The sequence below is a fragment of the Papio anubis genome, chromosome 9, assembly GCF_008728515.1.
Source record: "Papio anubis isolate 15944 chromosome 9, Panubis1.0, whole genome shotgun sequence".
Classification (NCBI taxonomy): Eukaryota; Metazoa; Chordata; class Mammalia; order Primates; family Cercopithecidae; genus Papio; species Papio anubis.
Genome location: NC_044984.1, coordinates 21,207,498 through 21,230,798, shown reverse-complemented (window position 1 = coordinate 21,230,798; position 23,301 = coordinate 21,207,498). Strand labels below are relative to the sequence as shown.

At 39.0% G+C, this 23,301-nt stretch overlaps 1 protein-coding gene across 2 annotated transcripts in view; it reads left to right on the top strand.

Annotated features, from left to right (window-relative positions):
* ST8SIA1 (ST8 alpha-N-acetyl-neuraminide alpha-2,8-sialyltransferase 1) overlaps positions 1–23,301 on the top strand; it is a 136,794-nt gene that overhangs the window by 34,428 nt on the left and 79,065 nt on the right. For both annotated transcript variants that reach the window (XM_003906102.5, XM_017945719.2), the window contains exon 2: positions 13,463–13,607. In XM_003906102.5, coding sequence (XP_003906151.1) covers positions 13,463–13,607 — 145 coding nt within the window. The remainder of the gene's footprint in view (positions 1–13,462; positions 13,608–23,301) is intronic.

Genomic DNA, 23,301 nt, shown 5'->3' with positions numbered 1-23,301 from the left:
AATATCAAAGGTTAAGACACTTGATATCACAAAATCGGATCACAAGTCATTGTAAAACAAGTTACTCACTTAAACAAAATGGTAACTCAAGGATTTCAGAAAAAGGTAAAACCTTCAGTCTTTGAGAGAGGAGACTTAGAAGCCCCAATAAAAACAGCACAAAGCCAATTAAACTTGTTTTTCAAAATTTTATAAATGATCTATAAAATTGTAATCTTGACTGTAAGATATAACTTCCATAAACCTTTTATAACCTTTATAAGCTTTATTAAAGAGTCAGTTAATGCTTCAAGAAAACGTTGCTAATCTGATACAGGGACCCATATGTTGGTCTTGCATTAGTGTGTCTTTGATGTTAATGGTTAATTTATTGAGGAATTGAACTTATTTCATCTCAACATCAGCCCTTACAATCACACATACCTACCTCTTCTGCAATAGTCCCTGGACCTTGAGGAGTTGAATAGCTTTAATTTCTGGCCCTGTGCCGGAATGCAGTTTATTTTGATTGCCATTTTATAGTGGGACTGGAGATGAGGCTTTAATTGCTTTCAGTTTTTAAGATTTAGCAGGACTTGGTGTCCTTTTTAGATCCAAAGCCCTGTAACTCAATATCACGAGGACTTTAAAAGCACATAAAGTTAGATATACAGATGTAATAACCTTAATTTAAAAATAATTATTTTAAATCTTAGTTTTTTTTCTAAGCAAACCAAAACTTAAAAATAATGGCATAGGAATAATTTTGATAAAATGTAAAATCTGTTAGGCCTGTTACCAAAAGGCAAAAGGAAAGACTTTCTGTAGTGCACAGATTATATTATGTTGGAAGAAATCATTTCCTTTAGACCTTTAAGAAAACATTGTGGCCAGGCACAGTGGCTCAAGCCTGTAATCCCAGCACTTCGGGAGGCTGAGACGGGCGGATCACAAGGTCAGGAGATTGAGACCATCCTGGCTAACCCGGTGAAACCCTGTCTCTACTAAAAAATACAAAAAACTAGCCGGGCGAGGTGGCAGGCGCCTGTAGTCCCAGCTACTCCGGAGGCTGAGGCAGGAGAATGGCGTAAACCCAGGAGGCAGAGCTTGCCGTGAGCTGAGATCAGGCCACTGCACTCCAGCCTGGGTGATAGAGCGAGACTCTGTCTCAAAAAAAAAAAAAAAAAATGAAAACATTGTTAGCATCAGGCCACAACAAACAGAACTTGAGGGGAAAAAACCTTGTATGAACTGAAAATGAGTTGAAGGACGGTGTTACTATTTTGTGGCTTTTAAAAGGGGAGAGAAAACTGATAATGGTGAGATGCAATAAAAGTTGAACTTTGGGTTAAAAAATTAAAATCTCTTATAATTTATTAAGAGTAAATCAATCCCTGAAGAAAATTTTATTGTTCTAATCAATTTTTTAGTGTATTAGTGTTCTTTTACATCAAACCCAATATCTAGAAAGATCATTATAATTTCCCTTTAATTATAGACAACTGGATCATATAAAAGTTTTTTTTAATAAATCACCTTAGTGGATTTATACTCTGTACATTTTTTAATACAGCCTCTTATTGGACTTACACAGACTCTTCATGACATGTTTGGACTTTCTGGTTTGTCCTGAACATCCCTCTTTCATAAACAACCAGTCATTTTATTCTAGGACTAAATTTACTATATAAGATTCCTTGTCATACAAAATGATTTCTCTTTAAGCTTTCTTACCAAAAAATACCTCCTTATTTCTATAACTTTCTTTACATCTGTCTTATTTCCCAGTTCTTTTCACCTTGTTTTATATATAAAAGAAATGAGCTTTGGATTAGACAAAAATTGTTCACCTCTTTAAAAAGAATACTTTTTAAAGAAAGAATATTTTCCTACAACATATTTGTATTGGAAAATACCCAAATAATGAAATATATATTATTTAATTTAGTATACCTTTGGATTCTAAATTATGACAAGTTTGTCTACAAGTATTTATCCTATTACATTTACCTAATTATCTTCTCAGCAAACTAAAAAAAAACAAACTCCATTTCATTTCTCATTTTCCTTCCCTTTTGCCAGTTGTTGCTTCTTTATTCACTCCTTGTCAAATGATTCGTTCCATCTACATTTGTAATATCCTTTATTTTCTCAATGCTTCCAAGTTTTAAAAAAATCTCTACTTTTGTTTTCATTACTAAGCCTATGCTTCTCCTTAACTGTTGCTTTCAACTCTCCCAATACCTCTGCACTTTTCTGTCAAGATGGCCAGATATTCACAAAACAATATTAAGTACAAACACAGTGAACACAGTGAACAGGTGAGGGATGATGGGTGGATGAGGTGGCAGTGCCTGCCTGACTGTTTTCACGATATGTTGGTGAGGAGCTGAGTTGACCCACTGGAACTAGAAAATAGCTTTGTTTATGTCTATGATCATGTATAGGGTGGATGTTTAAAAAGAGTTACCTTTGTGTAATATAAATAGCTCACTTCCTCATGATTTGACTTGATATATAGAAAGAATATTGAGAGTTGGAAAAAACCATGCACAAACTCAAAGTGCTTTTTCTATTCTTTCACTCAACACAATCCACACAGACTTCTGTGACCAAATGCATGGGGATTTCTCCCTACCAACAAGCAAGCAATCAATTCTGTGGTGGACCCAGCTGGGTGTCTTCCAATTCAGTTTCAACACTGTCTACCTAGATATAGAGTCATATTCCACAGGATGAGGGTTTAGTCCCTGAGATAGAGTCATATCCCACAGGATGAGGGTTTAGTCCCTGAGACTGCCCCCGACTTTAGATGCCAGTGGCAAGCCCCAGGTTGTTCTACCAGTGCATCTGACTTACTGGCTATAAATTGGGGATTCCACAACCTCCTCCTTGGGTTCAATTAATTTGCTAGAGCAGTTCACAGAACTCAGGGAAACACATTTACTGTTTATTATACAGGATATTACGAAGGATGCAGATGAAGAGATGCATGCAATGAGATATGGAGGAAGGGGTGCGGAACTTCCATGCCCTCACGAGGCACATCACCCTCCAGAAACCTCCAGGTGTTCAGCTATACAAAAGCTATTCAAATCCTGTCAATTTCGGTTTGATTAAACCGTTGGTCACTGGTTTCAGCCACCCTTTCCTCCTCAGAGTTTGGGGGATGTGGCTTAAAGTTCTAATCCTGTAATCATGCTTTGGCCTTTTAAATGATCAGCCCCCATCCTGAATCTACCTAGGGGTCTCTAGCCACCAGTCTACTAATTAGCATACAAAAAGACATCATTTTGGAGTTTCTAAGGATTTTAAGATTTATATGCCAGGAAACGGGGTCAAAGAGCAAATTTATGTTTAATAATTTCACAAATATAAAGACTCTAGCTCCCAGAATAAGATTCAGCTAGCACGTTCCTTAATGGAAACTGGATGACAGTCAGTTAAAGGTTGTTGACAACCTGAAATGCTGATATTCTGTGCTGAGTAGAGAGACCCATATGTTTTAGACAAGCAGGTGGCACAGTTAATATTCTGTAAAGAAAATTGAGAATCTTTGACTTGTGTTTACACAGAATTCCATTCTGTGAAAATGGTTCATAGCACAAAGCCAAATTTTTTCTCAGAAAATAATTTTGAATCTTACTCACAGAAATACCAGAAGTGTATGCCATGAATCATGAAAGAGACAATTAAGATCTGCAAAAATTTCAGGACAGATGCTACTGTCCAGTACTGTATCTAGTAGGCAGTGCAGCTGGGATGAGTCCACAGAGCTGACGCCAGGATCTTACCCTCTGAAATATGTCACTTCCCAGATCATCTTAATGTTTGCTGGTTTAGTTCCCTGACTTAAAAAATCTGTGTAATTTAGAAATTCATAATGCTGTTTCTGTATCTTTTTTCTCTTCCTTTCATTTGCTTTGCCTTTCACAAACTTCTCCCCATCTTTCACAGACATAATCTCAGATCTAGGTGTCATTACAACAAGAAAGAAAAAGTGTTTCTGAATGGAGTTCTTATATCTATTATATAATGTCTGGCCTCCCCAGTGCTATTCAGGAGCACCATGGGCCATGATTGGATAAAGACATCCTTGCTGCATCCCACCCTGCTGTGTAAACATGTATATTCAAGAAGCGGCTCAATTATAAGTCACTGCCTGCAGTTTGGAGCATCTGCTACTTGCATATATGTCTAAAAGCCCAGTGAAGTATACGGGCTCATGTGGGGACTGGTGCTCCTGATATGGACCGTATTTTCAGCTGTTCTCACAATGACTGCCCAACTACTGCATCTCTCTGAGTGGATGGACCTGCCCACCCCTATGCTCCTGCTCAAGCCTCCAGAAGTGAATTCATTGCATCTCTCCAAACATGTGTTTTAAACTTCAGACCACTGAAACACACTCTTCAGATGTGGTAGATATCCATTTCCCTGTTTTTCTGTGATGCCATTAACAGATGAACAGAATTTTATTCATAAAGATATGAATTCATGTAAAACAGGAATATTTTCTTGGGTGGGTTTTCTCATATCTAAGCATGGTATTAAATGATTATGAGGGGAATCAAAATTGGAGGGTCTAATGGAGGGATACCTTGCTGTGGATAGGACAGAGATAAGAGCGAGAGAGGGTGGGCTTGATGGGGCTGGTTAGAGAAAATGTTAGAAATATGTTTAGGAGAGAAACAGGCATCCACTGGAAGATTTTATGAAGTTTCTGCTGTGCAGTGGCCCCACATCCTCCATTGCAACTTCTAGTCAAATTCAAATGTCTTGCTGTGCTTTTGGAGTTGGATTTATTCTTTAGGATCTGTAAGGGAGGGCAGATTCTTCTCCTTTTCACTCAGAGTAAGTGCTGCATGCACCCAACCCTGTGTGAGCCTCTCCCCCAACACACCAGTCTGTCCCATGCTCACTTTATTCTAGCTTCACTGGTTTCCTTGATGGCCTTTCAGCATACGAGGCATGCTCCTCCTTAAGACCTCTGCACTTGGTGTTTGCTATACCTGGAATGCTTTTGAAGGACAGTAGATTATGACCCCCAAAACATACCACTACCACACGGGGATTACTTCAAGCTAAAGACGCTTGAAGAACAGCAGATGCAAGAAGGACATTCTTATCTTCCCTTTTTCTAACTGAAGGCAGGAGATTAAAAACTCCCAGGTGAAAGCTGCCCTCCATATGCTAGGAAGAAAGAAACATTCTTTGATGGGGAGGGATAGCCAAGAGAATTCTGTACAAGCAGACTTAGTTAAAATAAATCTTGTCTTCCTTTAGCCTCGCCATAGTTTAGTTACTTTTCCACAATTGCATCTCTTTGTTCAACCTGTACAAAATCAAGTAAGTTCTTTTTGTTGGTTTGTTCTGAAACAGGGTCTCGCTTTGTTGCCTAGGCTGGAGTGCAGTAGTGTGATCATGACTTACTGCAACCATGAACTCCTGGGCTCAAGCAATCCTCCAGGCAGCGTCTCAAGTAGCTGGGACCACAGGCATGCACCGCCACATCAGGCTAATTAAAAAATTTTTTTGTAGAAACAAGGTCTCACCATGTTGCCCAGGCTGGTCTCAAACTCCTGGGTTCAAGCTGTCTTCCAGCCTTGGCCTCCTAAAGTGCTGGGATTACAGGTGTGAGCCGTAGTGCCTGGCCTGCATGTATGTTTTGCCACATCTTTGAGTCCTACTTTTCTTATGAGGGCTCCCATATCCTGTAAAACTTACATTAAATAAATTTTAAAACTTTTCTCCAGTTAATCTCTCATGTGTCAATTTAATTTTCAGACCCAGCCAGGACCCTATGAGGGGACAGATAGAGTTTTGACTCCACTATACTCTTCTTTCAGATATTCATATGGCTTTCTTCTTCACCTCCTTCAGGTCCTTACTCAAATGTCACCTGGTGAGGACTGACTTAGTCACCCTGTTAAAAATTCCATCTTTCCCAGCTCACCCAAGTAAATTATTTATTTTGTTTTTCTGATTCCTCCATTACAATTAGGAGGGCAAGGTGTCCCCCGTACCTCTGCCCCTGGTTTATTCACGGCCTTATCCTCAGTGCCTAGAACAGCACTAGGCACATAGACGTTGCTCAGCAAATGTTTGTCGATTGACTGAATGAGTGCAGCCTGAATAGGCCCAGTCACTTCCAGCTACTAAAATAACAAATAAGTGGTTCTCAAAAGATAATACTAGAATCTTTCTAGCTGTATAGACCGGTAAGCCTGAGTAGGAAGACAAAAAATAAGCATTCATTGAAATCCTTCCTGGAAACATTGATATTCTTTAATCCAAATAATTCTGTGCACTTGTTCAATAAATTATAAAACAAATGTGTATTAGAAAAAACAGATCCTCCTTGAAATATTTATGTTTCAAAAGTTCCTTCTTTCAATTTTCTCTGCCTGTACTAGAGAAACACAAATTACACATGGCACTAATCTGCCTTTCTTTGGAACACATTTCCTTTATCATGCAGTCATTTCAAATGTGAAAAATAAAGTACTGCTAAATACAAGACTACTTGCTGGCTTAAACAGTGGATAAGAGTTGTTTTTCTCTGTGTTTGTAGTTCTGGCAAATTATCCAGAAGATTAATCTTTGAAAAGGCTTTTTTATTATTTCTGTAGAAAACATTATTTTAAAGCAATAATCTAATGAAAGTACTTCTCCTTCATACAATTTAAGAGATTTGATTGAAAAATAACATGAGTACAAATCTCTATATGGAGTGTGTATTTCGCCCAGTTCGATCAATGATGTAAGCTACTGCAGGGAACCAATACAGTTGCCCCAATCCCTGGGGCAAAAGTATTGTCTGCCCCAGAGGCAGTTTTATCACCACTTGCCTCCATTCCTCCTCTGTGAGCAAGACCCTACTGCTTGATTCTGAAAACACAATATTAGAATCTTTCTAGCTACATAGACCAGTAGATATAAACAGGGAGACTGAAAATAAATATTCACTGAAATTCTTCAGAGCAGCTTCTGCCACTTCTTGTTCTAGATCATATAGAAAATATGTCTGGGCCCTCAGCCAACAGTGACCCTTAAAAAAAAAAAAAAACACCTGCTTTGAAATTGATTATTTCAGACAGATTTCTTTAAGTCAGGGGAAAAAATAAACATATACTGGTCCAGACTCTACTTTTTCATGTGAAATCTGCCACTTACTTTTTAGAATAAGAAACTTCTCTGATTCCTATCTAGGCTACCAGATTCTTCACTTAAAGAGAAGCCCCCTTTTGTTAGATGCTTAACTTTTCAGCTTCCACTCTTTATATGGTGAACATACAACTTATTATTGAAATAGGGACGTGTTTGAGAATAGAAGGGGTAACTATTAAAAATTATGGCCAGAAAAAGTTACAAACTGTTATTGTGTGAAGCAAACAAAGTTGTATTGTCTCTAACTATTAAGAAGGAGAATGAAATTAATTACTAAGGCCATATAATGTGCTAAGTGATTTATATCTATTACCTCAATTTCAAAACCATCCTCTGATATTGAGGCTTGGGAACATTTTCAGTCATGAATCTGAGGCTCTGTGACATTAACCCAAAGAGTCAACATGTCGTAGTCTAAAAGGAATTTTAGGAACTCAGCTCAGGATACTTTACAATAAGGACTATTGATTTAGCTGTCTGGAGGAAATGCATCAGATACACATTTTGGCTGAAAGCCGAATGTTAAAATCAATAATTGACAAGTCAGATATCACTAGAATAGGAAGAACTTTGGGGAGACAAGATTACATTTGAAACCTTACCGAACATTTTCAATGTCAACATTTGGAAGTTTGACAATATAGTGAAGGAAAAGTAATTTCTCAGCACCATCCACTGGTGGATTATTCCTGTGGTCTCTGTCTGTGTGTCTGCAGTCCTACAGACATGCCTACTTTAACAAGACTAACATTTAGCACATAGTGGCAGGAACTGGGATTCACTGCTCAGCAAATGCCCCAAATCCTGGATCTTCTACTACTGAAAATGTTTGCCAGTCTAAAGCAATTATTTTGACAAGTGTTTGTTTCTTAGTCCCAAAACAGACAACACAGAAGAAAACTATAAGGAATTGACTTCTTAAATTTGAATTTTGACTGTGGAAGCAAAATGCACATTGCAATTCTCTGCTTTCTCTAACACTGTCTTTTTTCTTCCTATTTGTTATTTATTCATGCAATCCGTATTTATTTATTTATTATAATTACAACTTTTAGATTCAGAGGGTACATGTGCAGGTTTGGATATGTTGTGCGGTGCTGAGGTTTGGGGTACAAATGATTCCATTATTCAGGTAGTGACCGTAGTACCCAATAGGTCATTTTCCAGTTCTTTTCTCCCCTTCTCTCTCCCCCTTCTAGTACTCCCCAATATGTATTGTTCTCATCTTTATGTCCTTGTGTACTCAGTGTTTAGCTTCCACTTATAAGTGAGAACATGTAGTATTTGGTTTTCTGTTCCTGCATTAACTCACCTGGGACAATGGTCTCCAGCTGCATCCATGTTGCAAAGGACGTGATTTCCTTCTTTGTATGGCTGCATAATATTTCATCCATATATACGTCACATTTTATTGATCCAATCCACTGTTGATGAGCATCTAGGTTGTCAATAAATATTAAGCACTTTTTTAATGTCTCAGCCAGCATTTCAGGAAACGGGGATACAACAGTGAACAGAAGACAGAAGTCTCTGCCTTCATGGATTCTATATTCTGGGCCTTAGGGATATGGAAAATAAACAAGACTATAAATTAAATATATAGCATATAAATAGTTTTAAGTGCTAGAGAGAAGAATAAAGCAGGGAAGAGGGATATGAGGAATTCTGTATTGTGATTGGATCAAAGATGATTTCTCATGATATTGTTTTTGGAGTATTTATTCCTCATGGAACTTTTCGAGGGCAGATTTAATATTTAACGTTCAGTTCTTCATAACGAGATGTAAAGAGTTCCAATTTAGGACTTTTTTTTCCTTGAAAATCTCATTGTCTTAATGGAATTAAATAATGTAAAATTAAATATAGTTCTTCAAGGTTATTTTGTCTAATGTTTTGAGTGTCAGTATGTAAAATAACTCTATGAAGACCTGACTTATTTAATGTCAACTCTGTTATTCTGCTTTATATTATTTAAAATTTTATAAATATTAGTTGGCAGAATAATGATGTGGTATTTTTCCTAAGGTTATATTCCAGACATGCTCTGAATTAATATTTCCTTTAACTGACAATTTACTCTCCTAGGTAGTAAATAATTCCTCAGAATTTTTTTGTATATAAAACTAACAGCTTTCATAATAAATTTATTATTGCAGCATTTTCTTCTTGCAATATTAAATATTCACTTACACTTCACTTGACTGATAGAATTTCAACATAGAAAGCACATAAAGAGATTGTCACTGTTTACCCCTATATTGCGTATAAGAATTGTAGATTGCATATTCGCTTACAAACAATAAACTCTGATGACACTCCCTGTTTGTGCTGCTCACATTGATGCCCTGATTAGATATCAAGGGGACATACATGATCACTTGATCATTTGTCACATGCATGTTCAGGGATGCCAGCACTGGCATTGATTTGGATGTTTGTCTATCTGACTATTTAACCTTCCAAAAGCTAAGTCTAAATAGCTACAGTGTAACAGTAGATTCTGGCCAGATGCTGAGACTGAGGTAGAATTCTTGCCCACCCCTCCTGTCTCAAATTCAATTATCCCTTGGAAGGGGCACAAAAGTATCAGTCATTGGAGTGGCAGTCTCCCAACCTTGTTCCTGTCTGGTGACCAAAGCGTGGAACATGGCATCTCAAAGGGTCATAACAAAGTTCATTCTGATCCTAGGCATTGTTAATTGAGTGGTTGGATTTTCACCGTTATTTGCCTGTTAAGTTTCCTCAGAATCTGACTTCCTAGTCAGTAGGCGCAGTCAACAGATGAGGGCTTCTTAGCTTAACTGATCTTATGAATTCCATTAGGAGGGATGAGAACCTGAGTTAGGTTCTAGCAAGTGGTTCCCAGGCTTCCTAAGTATTTACCCTTACACTGCAGTTATAGCGTCATTAGCTACGACTGTTGCTGAAGCTTGAATTCAAATAAAAAGCAATTAGATGTTAATTCCAGTACTCAACTCACCTGCAACTGAAACTTAATGATCTGGCAATTTGAACTTGAATATGAAAAAGGAATTGCTTTAGCTTTTTTGATCCTCTGATTTTATTGTCTGCCACAAAAGAAAAGCAAATAATACACAGCATCAGTGCAAAGCATGGAAAAGGGGGTAGGAGCCACATTCGCTAAAAATTCTAAAAGCTGGTCTATAGCTCTGCTCCAGAATTACCTGAAGGTTGGATGGCGGTGAAGTCCATTATTTAATCCGACAATTTCCTAGACATCACAAACAACAGGCTGCAAATCTCAGATCAGAAAACCCTTCCTGGAACCCTGGATGTGAGTTAATGTCCTCTTTTTTCTAAACAACCACAGACATCTGTGCACACCTCTGCTGTGACTTTGGTCACATCTCCCTGCATACACAGGAAGTCACTTGCTTGTTGGTTGCCCCTTTTCTTCATTATGTTTTCAGAAGGAAGATCTGATTTTAAATTCAATTTTATATCCCAAAAACCTAGCACAGTTTTAGGTAAGAACTCAGTAAAAATCACTACTACGACTTCTAAAATGACTACTACTATCAGTACTGCTGCTGGTAGTACTAGAGTGCTAGTACTATTCCTGATTTTGCTGCTGCTACCATATCCAGTGTAGCTGGTGAGCTAATGAGGACCCCACTCAGGCACATGGGATATGCATACACATTTCCACATTGTGGTTTCTTTTCAGTCACCCCCCAGAGATGGTCATGGCAGAGGGAAGATGTGGACGCATTCTGGATGAAGGGAAAAGTTTAAGAGTTTATGATAGAAAAACCACTCATATTGCAAATAGTGGTATGATCACTGTGAATTTGCTATACCTCTTGGATTTTACAATATTTCTATCATTTGTGAAATTTTGTATTTTCTATAGCGTATTTGGTTTCCTACAAAAGGTATGATTGCCCTAGCATGGTGATGCTGTAGAAGGAGATGAGAATTTGATTCAACATCATCTAATACCTATTTTATCAATAATTAAGAAAACATTTGCTAACCTAATGAACTTAAACAAGTCTCTGAGTCTCAGCGTCAGTTTCACTGTCCATAAATTCAGAATAATGTAACCTGTCTTCTCAGGCTATTTTGAGGATGCAAAGAGGAAACAAATATGAAAGTGATTTGCAAGCTGCCAGGTACTAGGCAACGTAAGGTGTTACATGGCTGTGACAAATTTTCCTTCTGAACCTCCTGTAGCACTTTGTACTGAATGGCACGTTCAGCTGGTTGGAGGCCAGAGCCATGGTCTTGTTGGAAATAAGTACCTGATTTGAGGTACGAAGACCTGGGAGTAAAGCTCTGCCCCACCGTTTCACTAGTTATGTGACCTGAGATAAATTACTTGAGAAAAGAATCTTAAAGTCATCCAGCTCATGGGTTACTGTGAGAATGAAGTAGAAAAATATCTGTGCAGGCACCTGGTGTACTGCAGGCAGTTGGCCAGTGTTTACACAGCATTTCTTTTAGGGCAGAGAAAGATACAAATGAATCAAAATGGTTCCTAGTAGGTAACCTGCAAAGAGGAGAAAGCTTGGACGCTGCAGACCTGGCTTCCTACTCTGCCCTGTGTGACCTGAGCAAGTCCTAGAACCACTCTAAGCCTGTTTCCTCAGATGAGAATTGGGAGGAATAATGATGACAATAATAATAAAAAACCATTTGCTTAATTATCTCTTAGGGTTGCTCCGAGGACTAAAAAATATAAGATATCAGCAGATATGGGATAGGAACTAAACATTTAGCCTATCCTCCCCCAAAGTTTAGCATCATGCTCATGATAATTCTCCTTATTTTTAAAGATAGTCTTAAACCATGTCCAGGTGTTTTCTGTTGATTCAAGAAGAGCCTAGGATGCACTTTTGACAAAATGTTTGCAGTACAGTATAAAACTTTACCTTTGCCAGGCGTGGTGGCACGTGCCTGTTGTGCCAGTCATTTGGGAGACTGAGGCAGGAGGATCGCTTGAGCCCAGGAGTTTGAGGTTGCAGTGACGGCACTCCAGCCCGCACAACAGAGTGAGACCCTGTTTCAAAAAACGAGGACAACAACAACAACAAAGAACAACAACAAAAAACCTTTACCATCTCTGGAAGCCACCTTCTGAGTGGCAAAACACCAATAAAAATGAATGAAGGTGGAGAAGAAGAGGAAAGAGAGAGGCAGCTGATGAGAAACGGAGGGCTAGTGTAGGAGCAAGAAGAGACACTCGGTCTAGCAACTTTGATAAGATGAAAGCTTTCTTCCTGAGCTCTTCTCCCCTTGTCTGCCTTGAGCCCTTCTCTCCTGTCCTTCTTTCCATTGAAACCTTCGTGAAGGCAAAGCCAACGAAGATCTCGAGAGTGCAAGGGGAGGCAAAGTGTGGCGGGAAGAGCACCTCCCTGGCAGGCTGAGGAAGCCTGCCCACACCGCAGGGCCCTCTGCAGGGACAACCTTACTGACTAGGCTGATTCCTGGCAACAATGAGGCTGGGACAGTGTAACAATAAGAAGGAGAACACCTACCACGTATTGAACTTTCACTGTGTGCTCTACCAGTACCTTCTCAGTGGACTCTCAACGAAAGTCTCATAGGGCAATTCTGCAGCCCTGTCTCTTTGCCCAGTCATGGAGTTAGTAAGCTGCAGAGGCAGGACTTGAAGTCAGGTCCCCCACTCCACCGTCCCCTTTCAGCTAAGGAGGTCGAGCGAGCATTTCTGTGTGAGGTCATTCAGAAATGGTTTATGCCAGCAATTTTATTCATCTTCCTAGAGGTGGAAGTGGTGAATAAGCTCTTTTACTCATGACTAAGTGGAATTTATTTCTGGTAGATTATTAAGTGGAGGGTCATATAAAGATTTCCCCATAGAACAAACATGGCTTAGACTTGAGAGGCTACCTGGGGAGTAGCCTGCAAGCCAGCCCAGAAGGGTGAGTTTATCCCAGTGCTGCTGGTAGCTGAATAGCTCTGCTGTAGCTGAATAGCTCAACAGTCTCCAAAGTTAGCTATCCAAGTCTTTTCTGGACCTGGATGTTTGAATTGATCAGTACATCTGCAACTGTAATGATTATTTTTGTCTTTTGACATATCTCACCTGAATCTGAGAGCTGATGTATTTTTCTTAAACATTTTTTTTTCTTTTACTGTGAAATATTCTAGTCACGCACTTTGGTGGCTAGAAGAGTGAATTAATAGTAGTCTAATCACCCTGGAGATGCTATGCTTCTGTGAGCTGGCACTGAGGTAAGGCGGCACATCTCTGTGGAAATGACAAGTGAATGAATCTGCTCCTCATTTAACTGGCTGTTCTTTTCTCTCTCTCTGTTTTCTCTCCTAGGAAACAAATGGAAGACTGCTGCGACCCTGCCCATCTCTTTGCTATGACTAAAATGAATTCCCCTATGGGGAAGAGCATGTGGTATGATGGGGAGTTTTTATACTCTTTCACCATTGACAATTCAACTTATTCTCTCTTCCCTCAGGTTAGTATAGAGTTGGTTGCCTTCAATATAGTTTCTTAAATTTCTTGGTATCATAGAAAAGGGATAATTGAATTTGCCTAACTCATCAGATCGACTTTTTGTTTTCTTTCTTCTCTCTTAACTTTAAATGCTTTTCTTTATGTCTGTCATTTGTGTGTGTGAATAAATCACATAGTCTTTTGATGCAAGGGTGGAAGCAGGATATTATAGAGTTACAGTTTTCCTAGCCTTTCTGATTTGAGTCCTGAGACTGAAGGTAGCAAGAAATGAATGATCAGGGACTTGTGGAATTCTAGTGTTCTGAGGTTGGCTGTGGAATGCCCGTAAAGATTTGTGTGATACTGGAATGTTTTCTTAGGACTGACGTTGCTCAAGGAGTGGGGACCATATGATGAGAAGTTTGCTTCTTAGAGCTCTTGAATGTGGTTAGATTACTGCTGTGAAATGGAGGAGTGGTGGATACGGAGAGGAATAATTCAACCTGACCACTTTTGAAGTGGTCTAAATCAAGCTTTGCTTACTTAATATCTCTTCTTGGTTTTCTGAGCATTGAAGTAAAATGTTTTTCTAACATACATGTAGGCAGCAAGTGGGGGGAAAAGGGAAATTTTATTTTAGGGAACTCTAGCTGTGGGGAGGGGAGATCTTAAGCAAAATTGCAATTAGGGAAAAATTCAGAAATGAATTGTGGCCTCCCCAAGACCTCTTTTAGCCTCCCTTGGTTTGCTCAGATGATTGTACAGAAAGAGAATTTTGAGCCTTGGAAGGTGGGACTGAACCTTTCATGCATCTCTGTTAATAGTCCATGAGACTTTAAAGGAGGAATCCCACAAAGTTGAGACACAGGTTCTGCCAGATCCAAAGTCACACTCTCTATGAAATAGCCATGCTGACTAGCTCATCCTTAGCTATTTTAGTCTAGTTTAATGGTTTTAAAATGTAGTGATAAGGTTTTTCTTTTAATTTTTGAAATAGGAAATAGAAGCTTTAGTTTATTGCCAGTATCTACGTGTTTTCTCTCTCTTCTTCATCTGCCCTTGGGAGGCTTCGAAATGTCAAAGGAAATAACTAAGAGTCATAATATACGGAACTGAATTTTGTCTCCATCTCTCACTAACTAAATTCCTTGGGTAATTACCTAAGTCGTCTGAGATTCAGCTGTCTTGTCTCTATGATGGCTAGAGCAGCACTTGTCCTATTTACCTTACAGAGCTGTGGAAAAGATCAACTTAGATAATGCATGGAAATATCCTCTTTTTTTTTTTTTTTTTTTGACAGAGTCCCACTCACTGTGTTGCCTGGGCTTGAGTGCAGTAGCATGATCTCGGCTCACTGCAACCTCCACCTTTCAGGTTCAAGCAATCCTCCTGCCTCAGCCTCCTGAGTAGCTGGGATCACAGACATGTACCACCAAACCCAGCGAAGTTTTGTATTTTTAGTAGAGACCATGTTTCGCCATGCTGGCCAAGCTGGTCTCGAACTCCTGACCTCAAGTGACCTGCCCATCTTGGCCTCCCAAAGTGGTAGGATTACAGGCGTGAGCCATCGCGCCCGACTGTAATGCATAATAAATATACTTTATAAACTACAAAACATTATATGTTTGGTGTTTTTTTTTTTTTTTTTTTTTTTTGAGACGGAGTCTCACTGTGTCTCCCAGGCTGGAGTGCAGTGGCGCGATCTCGGCTCACTGCAAGCTCCGCCCCCCGGGTTCACGCCATTCTCCCGCCTCAGCCTCCCAAGTAGCTGGGACTACAGGCGCCCGCTACCGCGCCCGGCTAGTTTTTTGTATTTTTAGTAGAGACGGGGTTTCACCATGTTAGCCAGGATAGTCTCGATCTCCTGACCTTGTGATCCACCCGCCTCGGCCTCCCGAAGTGCTGGGATTACAGGCTTGAGCCACCGCGCCCGGCCTATGTTTGGTGTTAATGTGCTGATTCATACTTAGTATCTTGAGGCTGAGTCATGAAGCATAGAATTGTATTGGTGAGGGTTTTGGTAAGGTACAGCAATCTCTGTAGGTACTTTTAGCAGAAAGATATTTCAGCAGAAAGATATTTCATATAGGGAATATGCCATTTAAAAAAATCATTGAAAGATTGGAGAAATGGGAGCCAAAGGTGGTTCCTAGAATTACTGAGTTCAAGAGCCTACTGCTATAACTGTGGTCTAGGGACTGGGAAGCCCTAACTTGCATTGCTGTTAGCATGGCCACAACTGCTTCCATTAGAAATAGGGAAAGAAGATGAGTTTCAACTCTCCTCATCGTTTCAAATCTTCTTCAAATGCTTCTAATGGAGAAATGATTTGCATCCAGAACACTAGTTATGAAGAAGTCCAGGAAAGGCAATTTTTAACTATCACGCTTCATCAGGAAACTGGAAAGAGAGTGGTATAGAGGTTAAGCAAGCCAATCCACAGGATATTCTATGTACGAAAACTGCTACCAACTAGTTGTGGCATGAGGAAAAGATAAGGAAGCAATCTCCTTTAACAGTTCCTCACGCAGAAACATTTTAAATGAAATCCAAAGTAGCTTTTTTTATAGATGAGGACTTTTAGTTATACCAACTGAATTCTAACTTTGTATTAGAAAATACATTTAAAAGGATGATTAAAAAATATAAACTAGCCTCCTATGTTAGCTGTCGGTTGCAGCAATAGGGTTGTAAGAAACATTTACTTTGTAAAGTGTGTGCAAATGAATTCTGTGCCTCTTTGTGCCAGTTGCAAGACCAAGGAAACATCCTTGAATAATAAAGGAAGAATGCTCTTTTCTTGGGAATTGGAAGTCATTACATCATTGTGTATGGGCACAACCATCGCAAAAGGCAGAACCAATTCAATGAGTAGATTTTTTTTTTAAATTGCATATGTATGTATTTTCCTGCTAAGAATCTGAAATGACTAATTAATTCATAGAAATCTTGGTAAACCAGTTTGTATCACTGGAAAAATGGTGTTTTCCCTCTGCTCTCACCCATTATTTCCTAGCAAAATGTTTCTAGTTTGTTATTAGCCAACAAGGTTGCCAGTTAATTGATATGCTTCATTCATGTTCCCGGTAGGAAGATAATAGTGTGTACAGATGAGGCAGAAATGCAGGTGAGTGGGCCAGGCTCAGTGTTTTCAGCATGAACAAAACTTCAGTCCTTTCCCTGAGTTTCAGTGAAATAATGCTAAGTCACTCATTTCTAACCTCAATTCTACATCTGTACCTTTACACTTGCCCTTAAATGCTCCGTATATGTTAGCCATCATTATCAATGTTATTTGTTTGCCTACTTTTAACTATTGTTTTTTTTGTTGTTGGTACCAAGATGCAATGTAAGGGAGATGCTCTCGTACATTAGGGAACATCAACAGGTCCTGTAGGGGCTGGGGCGGTGAATCCGCAGGAGGTAACTATTGAAATGTCTGTACATTGAGATTCCACATCAAACTCCTTTTAGTTAGTTAGTTCTTTGTTATTTGAACCTTTCACAACTTTCTGTAACTTGGTGTTCAGATTTATTCAATTCTGCCACATAATGCTGCGTACATAACTTCATACCTCCATATGACAGTGTTTTGTGTTCTAAAAGTCCTTATCTGCTATCTCAGTAGCATCTTGTGAGCTCTTGAGAACAAGAGGGTTTTCCCTTTTGCGCCCACTGCATTGCTTCCCACTCAGTATAAATATTCATTTCCAACCACTCATGTCTGTCAAGGGCTTTCCTGTCTGTGTCTCACTTGGGCTGGACCCCTGCAGTGCCCTTGCTTAACTGTAGGAAACTAAGCAGGGCATTCAGAGGTAGCTGTTTCCAAAGGGCTCTGTAAGTGTATTTTGGTGAGATATTTGTTGAAGATTATTAGGCATGAAGGGCAGAATTTTTAACCTTCACAGAGGATTTTTAAAACACGTGATGTATGTGTGTGTGTTTGTATTTGGGGAGGACAGTGCGATGGTATTAGCATTCCCACTTTGAGAATAGCTGCTCCCAGTCCCCTGTGTTGAGACCAGCTCTTTTCTGCTTAGCCAGGAACTGCCCCTTTTAAGCCTGCATGGTCCAGTGTTTGCAGGAATTATTGAATGAACCCTATTTTGGCCTAAGATATATTGCCCAGGAAGAACACAAATTTCCATGGAAATGAGTGAGGGAGTAGCAGGAATGTTAGAAACCACAACTGTGCTGATACCATCTGAAAAATATTTCCTTTTGGTGTTATAAAAACACGGTTGGCTCTCCATTCTCTTACATTGTGATATAAATTACAAACGACTATTCATTTCTCATCAGCATGTTCACCCAAGGTCATATGTAAAGCATCACAAAACATCATTAATGTACCCCTCATTTCCAGCTTCCTAGATTGACCGTAGGCTCCTGTCATGTTCCACTGAGCCTGGACCTGCAGCGTCCTTGGCCTGTGGGAAACCCAGCAGGACATTTTGGAGTACTTTGTCAAAATAGCCTTGTTAAAATGAAAATATACTTTTTTTTTTCCTTCACAGTAATGTGCTTAATAGAATTCTCTGAGCTCTTGGATATCCCTGAGTCTCACAGCAATTTTTTTTCTTTTGATAAAATTTGGATCATACTATATAATCTACAGAATTTGGTAGTTTTTTTTTTTCGACTTATTCGTATTATTGTAATCATTTCCCCTGATATATATCTTTTTGGCTGGAAGGAAACTAAGGGATCTAATGTCTGGTGAGGACTGATCTTTGCTGGACTTTTGTTAGGCTCTGTTGTTAGGCTTGCATCTGGCTGCTTTATAACAGAAACCTGATTGGGGGCAGAACCAAATAGGTGCTTATTTATCTCAAGCAATAAGGAATTAGAGGGTGGGTAGTTTAAGGCTTAGTGATGGCTACATAGTGTGCCATCAAGCTCCCAGATCCCTGTCTTGCTATTCAAACCTCCTTAGCTGATGGCCAAGGAACTTCACAGTTTTGGTTCAGGATCCCAGCAAAAAGAAGGAGTAAGCAGAAGAGGAAAGTTGGACAGATTCCTGCTCACATATCATTAATCAGGACTGAGTCACATGGACGTGTCTAACTGCAAGAAAGGCTGGGAAGTTCAGTGTTCCAGTTTTAGGCAAATGTCTTGCATTTGTCAACTGTATGGGCTGCCTCAGTTTCTTCACATGTTCTCTCTCTCAGCCCTTACAGTGACTCTGTGTGGCTGTTATTATTGTCTCCATTTCATGGATGAAGTTAAGACTGAGAGGGGTTCAATACCTTATTCAGGGTCCCGGAGCTGGTAGGTGGAAGGGCTGGGATGTGAAACCTGGCCTGTCTGATTTCAAAGGTTTTAGTGTTTACTCTCTGGTTTATTTCCTTAGAAGATGTGGGTTCTAGTGGATTAGTTCATTCTTATCACTCAGTCATCTTGAAACCATTTTAAGGTTTTTCACTTCTTTTATAAGAATACCCTTATAAGAAATGAAGAAGTTTCATTTTTTAAATGTATTTTTATTTTATTTTATTTTGAGACAGGGTTTTGCTCTGTTTGATAAACTAAAAGCACAGTGGCATGATCATGGCTCACTGCAAGCCTCCACCTCCTGGGCTCAAGTGATCCTCCCACCTCCATCTCCCACGTAGCTGGGATAACAGGCATGTGCTACCACACCTGGCTGATTTTTGTATTTTTTTTTTTTTTTGTAGAGACAAGGTTTTGTTACGTTGACCAGGCTGGTCTAGGACTGCTGGGTTCAAGTAATCCACCCATCTTGGCCTCCCCAAATGCTGGAATTGCAGGCGTGAACCACTACACCTGGCCAAGAAATTTCTTTTGCAGCTTTTTGGGAGAAAAAAGTAGAGTGTAGATATACAGGATGTGGAATCCTATACAATATCATAGTTTCCCATACAATCGTCTCTGTTTGGCTTTGAGCTCCCCGGTATCCCCTGTTGAAAGGAGAAATAAGAGCATTTACATTATTTTGAGTTTTATAAAGGGGAAACCTTGCATTGCTTCTTTGTTAAGGGAATCTAGAATATGGTTCCACTACTATTGAATAATTAAGGTAATTCGCCCTGCCATTCTCTTGGCCTAATGCTAACACTAGAGTACTATTTAGGGCATGCAGTCTTAAAATCTGGATCCTAAGCCTGGCCTTTCTATGATGACGCTTATGATCCTAGACAAGTCATGGAACCATTCTCAGCCTGAATTTTATAATTTGCACATTGGGACAAATAATACCTGGCCTTTATATTTCAGTATTATTATCATGAGTAACAAAGTTAAAATGAGATAATGGGTTTAAAAGTGCTTTGTAATGAATGCACTATAAAAACATATGATAATATTATTACTGTTATTTTCTTTTTTTTTCTGATTCCAAGTCTAGTTTTCTTTTTGCTTTTTATTTTTTTATTATTATTATACTTTATGTTATAGGCTACAATCATGCTGCTATAAAGACACATGCACACGTATGTTTATTGCGGCACTATTCACAATAGCAAAGACTTGGAACCAACCCAAATGTCCGTCAATGACAGACTGGATTAAGAAAATGTGGTACTGTTATTTTCTCTTAAAGTGTTTATGGACTTTAGCATTGCTTTGGCATTTGGGTGATGCCAGGAACCCATGGAGCAAAACAAAAACTAAAACACCACTAAAAAAGGGGTGAAATCCATTTTCCAGGACAGTGAAAAGAAATAAGGATGTTGAAGCTGGGATTTTGGAAAACATAAAGTAGTAATGGAGAATGCTATAGTCTTTGTTTCATTATATTTGGATAATAATTGCAGTAAAGTAAAAGGGCAAGGTGAAATAAATCATTAACTTCCAGTGAATTAAGATGGTGATCTGAACAATGAATTGATTTCCACTGTTCTTCAAATGACTCTGTAACTGAGAAGAGCAGGAAAATGGATCATCACTGGATGTCCAAATATCTGTTATCTTCACAGGGAAAGGAAAACAATTGATTAGAAGTGAGGTAGTGCAATGGAGTTGCTCAGAAGAATAGCTGACGGGAACTTTAAGATGTCTTGTTTTTCAACTTAAGAAATAATTAAAAATTAAGACATTTCTTTAATGAAAATTTGCAGGTTGTCTGTGGTTGAGAACAAAATGGAAAATAAAGGAATGCTCTATCTTGCCATGGTGTAGATCTTTCTAAATTACTTGACAGTGTGTAAAATTTCGTACAAAGGCTGATTATGGCTCAGGATTCTAGCTTCCTGGGAATAATTGAAAAGAATTCGTGACATCAATTACCACTGAGTCACATCTCATCCTGTAGGCCTGATGGGAGTGATAGCTTTTCTTAGGAGGTGTTACTGTTCCATGTAACATTTTCTTGTTAGGTTTGCTGACATGACAGGGTGTTTCCCTGCAGAAAAACCTAGTATACCTTTATTTTTTTTTATTTGATTAGTTGCTTAATCTTGGTTGCTCTTACAGACAAAGGTCCAAGTGTAGAAAGGAATTTGCATCCTATTTTAATTTAGTTTTGAGCATTTGTTTGGATACTAGGAAGCCTCTGTTTCATTTCTATTAATATGCTCACTTGTACTTTTAAACTCTATTAGGAGTCGCTTAAATGTATAAACATATTTGATTAACTTACAGAGAGGTATCATTTCAACCCTGAATTTTCTCTGGCTTAATTAATTCAGTCAAATATTCAAGATGTATGAATAGCTACAGAGAACGTTTTCAGAGTGTTTGTCTATGTTCAGATCAATTCACTATCTTCCTTCTAATTCATTGTCTTCCTTCCATTGATGGTCAAAAATTCTTAGATCACAGGTGAGCTAGCAGAACATTTTTTTAATCACTCATGGCCTGACTAGCTCTACTGTGTTATCTTCAGGGTTCAGAACTTCTGAGTACATTGAAGAGACTGACCCTAAAGCTAGACTTGCCCAACACAATGGGGAAAGGGGTTGACTAGGGATAGGATAGGGAGTGAACATAGCTTTGGGGGCTAAAAGGAAGTCCAGCCAGTAGCCAGAAAGGGGTATTGCAGTTCTTAATGTGGGACACTGTTGGCAATAACCAGAAGATAATAAGGAGTAACATGATGTGCTGCTAGTATGCGGGATGCAGAGATGAAAATGGGGGTGGATGGAGCTATATCCAGAGATCCGGTTAAAGCAATTGACTTCAAGTTCCCAGTCTCTACGCTGGAGGTTTTGGCAACTGGCAGCTTCCAAGGGTACTGGTCAGAAGAAGGCAGAGCCTCTGACTTCTAGAGGTTTGGGAACTGGTCATTTATCACAGCAGGAACACAAGTGAACAAGGTGAGGGTCCCAGCATTGGGGCCAAAATTAGGGACTGTTTTTGTAAGCAAGGCTGAAGCACAGTTACTGGAACTTGGTATGGGCTGGGAGGCAGGGACCTGGGTTATGTTTTGAAATTAAGTCGTAAATCAAGTTACTAGAGCCATACCTCAAAGCCAGGGCCAGAACACAAGTGTAACTTGATAGTGATTCCCATAGCTTCAGGTGACCATCCCCATTCATTCCCCTAAAGGCCAGGATTCACCCACGTTGCTCAGGGCTCAGTCTGAATCTGTAGTGACCTCAGCTGTAGGTTCAGGTGTATATAGAGGTTGAGAAGTATTCTGGATAAATGAGTAGAATTTTTCAGACAAAGACGTTAGATTCTTACTGTCTTCAATGTCTAGCTCTGTGGAGGCTGACAGTACAGAGAGAGCAAAAACTAAGTGTAAGCAGAGGATTTGGGAAAATTGTTAGTTAACTAAGAAATTATACTAGCAACTTGTCAGAAAAATAGGTAAGTGGATAAGTGTGGTGAGAAAATTTAGGATAGATGGGCGTGGGTCAACATCTGCTGATTGTAAAGGAAACAAAAGTGCTTTCTGAGGGTAAGACAACATTTTATACTCTGAAAATTATTATGCATAGGTTTTTTTCTTGCTAAGTTTTATTTTTCCTGTCTATTCAGACTGTATTCCTGAGATTTCAGAATTTTAACTCTATACAAAGAAAAAGAAAAGTGCTGAGAGAAATGCGATTATAAATTAAATTAATTTGATAATCACTTCACCTGGAGTAGTCTGCAGTTAATGAAGCACTGGCTAACAGCCCCATATATAATATGTATCATCTGATTATTTTGCTTACATTTTTCTGTTTCTAGAGTTCAATCCACTCTGATTTTATATATGTCTTGGGTCTAATATACTATTCAGAGGATAGTATATTCACAAAGTCTGGTTAGTTCTGGAGCCATAATTTATAAATTTCCAATTGCCTTTTCTTGTTATAGTCTTACATAGTCTTTGACTATAACACCCAACGTCAGTAAGAACTGAAGTTGCTACAGTTTGTAGGTGCTTCCAGATGCCTGACATGGAGATTGTTTGAGGATATTTTAAAATCCAAAGTTCAGTAATATTTCTGGACTCAAGAGAAAACACAATATTTCTAGATGAACTATAAAATTTAGTGTAAATCAAAAATCTACAAAATAAAATCAGGGTTAGAATTAAATTGAAAGCAAGGATTTGATGCATCGAAAATTGCTTTACACATTGATTGGACTTGTCACCTAAATAAATATGCCCTGCTACCGGCACAACTATACTTTCCTGAAATTTTCATGATTCTATATAAGTAAAATAAGTGTTCAACCACTCATTCACAAAGTACTTATTGAGCAACTACTACTGTGTGGTAGGGACTGTGCTAGTTCCTGGGGAAATAATAGTGAGTAAA